Source organism: Sinocyclocheilus grahami, unplaced genomic scaffold (genome assembly GCF_001515645.1).
Source record: "Sinocyclocheilus grahami isolate Dianchi unplaced genomic scaffold, SAMN03320097.WGS_v1.1 scaffold11262.1, whole genome shotgun sequence".
Classification (NCBI taxonomy): Eukaryota; Metazoa; Chordata; class Actinopteri; order Cypriniformes; family Cyprinidae; genus Sinocyclocheilus; species Sinocyclocheilus grahami.
In genome coordinates, this window is record NW_015513724.1 from 3,855 (window position 1) to 5,048 (window position 1,194).

A 1,194-nucleotide genomic window follows, 5' to 3' on the forward strand; every position below is an offset into this window, starting at 1 on the left:
TTAATCATTCATACCTCATCAGCATTCAGCTGTCCTTTCTTAAAACGTGGCGGCGTATCCTTTGACTGAGCTTGCTGTTGAGATGAATGAGTCTGGCTCTGGAAAAGCAGATTCTGCCCCTTTGATCAGAACAAAAACACTTGTAATTTGCACTAATATTTTGAAGTCCTGAAGCATTAGTTATTTGGTAGTTGGGCATTCACCTGGTTGGATTTCATGAAAGGCTGGGGTGCAGGGGCCATGTGGCCACCGTGACCGTTGAAAAGAGGGTTTGTGCGACGGCCCATGGTGGGGGAATACCTGTCCTGAATGACCCCAGGGCCAGTACCAATCCCACTGCCTATAACCAGACAACAGATTTATTATGCTGGCAGTGAACTATAGAGCAAATCCAGTCATGCACCACCTGTCCCAGAAATGTCAACGCACTTCAGGACATACCTGGCATCTGCCCAAACATATCCGCTAATCCCCCAAGAGTTTCTCGATCAGGTTTCATTCTTGTCGGCAAGAAAGAACTTTCTTGAAAGAAGTCAGTCCTTATTCCTTGAGTCATCTGTGGAATAAAAACACCCAAGTCCTGCAAGGAACAAAGGAAAAACAAAAATACATCAGATTTCCATATCTGCAAGCATCTGCAAGCCTTTTCAGGCAACAGACAATTAGCTTCACACCTATAAACCTCAAAACTGCTCAAAAGTGAATTTGTCAGCTGAATTTCTAGAAATCAGCAGTTTAATTTTGGAAAATTCTGGTATTAGAATAGAACTACATATTTAGGAATCAATGTTGCTTTGAAACAGCAATGTCTACGGTAACATTCTAAACTGTAAAGTGACTATAAAAAGCGATTTAAACAATTTCACGTTCAGTATTGGGGGGGGTCAAAATTACAGTTTGGTTTACTTTAAAATAATCAAATTGGCCGATAAATATCTGTGACCGATACATCGGTGCATCCCCAACATAAATATATTTTTTAAATTTTATAGTAATACTAAATTGGCCAACAACAGTCGGAATGTAGTTTATGAAATGGTCACTGAAAAAGGCTGGTTCTTATAAACCGTAAAATCCAAATATGAACACACAAATTTCAAGTTTTCTCCCCAATAATTTAGCCCTAAATTTGACTAATAATGTATAATGTAATTTTTTTAGACTAACATTTCAAACTTCAGAAAAAAAAAAAAA

General features: G+C 38.4%; 1 protein-coding gene across 1 annotated transcript in view; it reads right to left on the reverse strand.

The window, feature by feature from the left end:
• Positions 1-1,194, reverse strand: part of LOC107578639 (eukaryotic translation initiation factor 4 gamma 2-like) — a gene marked incomplete at its 3' end in the record, with an annotated part of 4,288 nt that overhangs the window by 1,713 nt on the left and 1,381 nt on the right. Inside the window, exons 6-8 of the mRNA XM_016264581.1 lie at positions 442-580; positions 204-340; positions 12-119 (exon numbers count right to left, since the gene is read on the reverse strand). Of these exons, the coding sequence (XP_016120067.1) occupies positions 12-119; positions 204-340; positions 442-580 (384 nt within the window). The remainder of the gene's footprint in view (positions 1-11; positions 120-203; positions 341-441; positions 581-1,194) is intronic.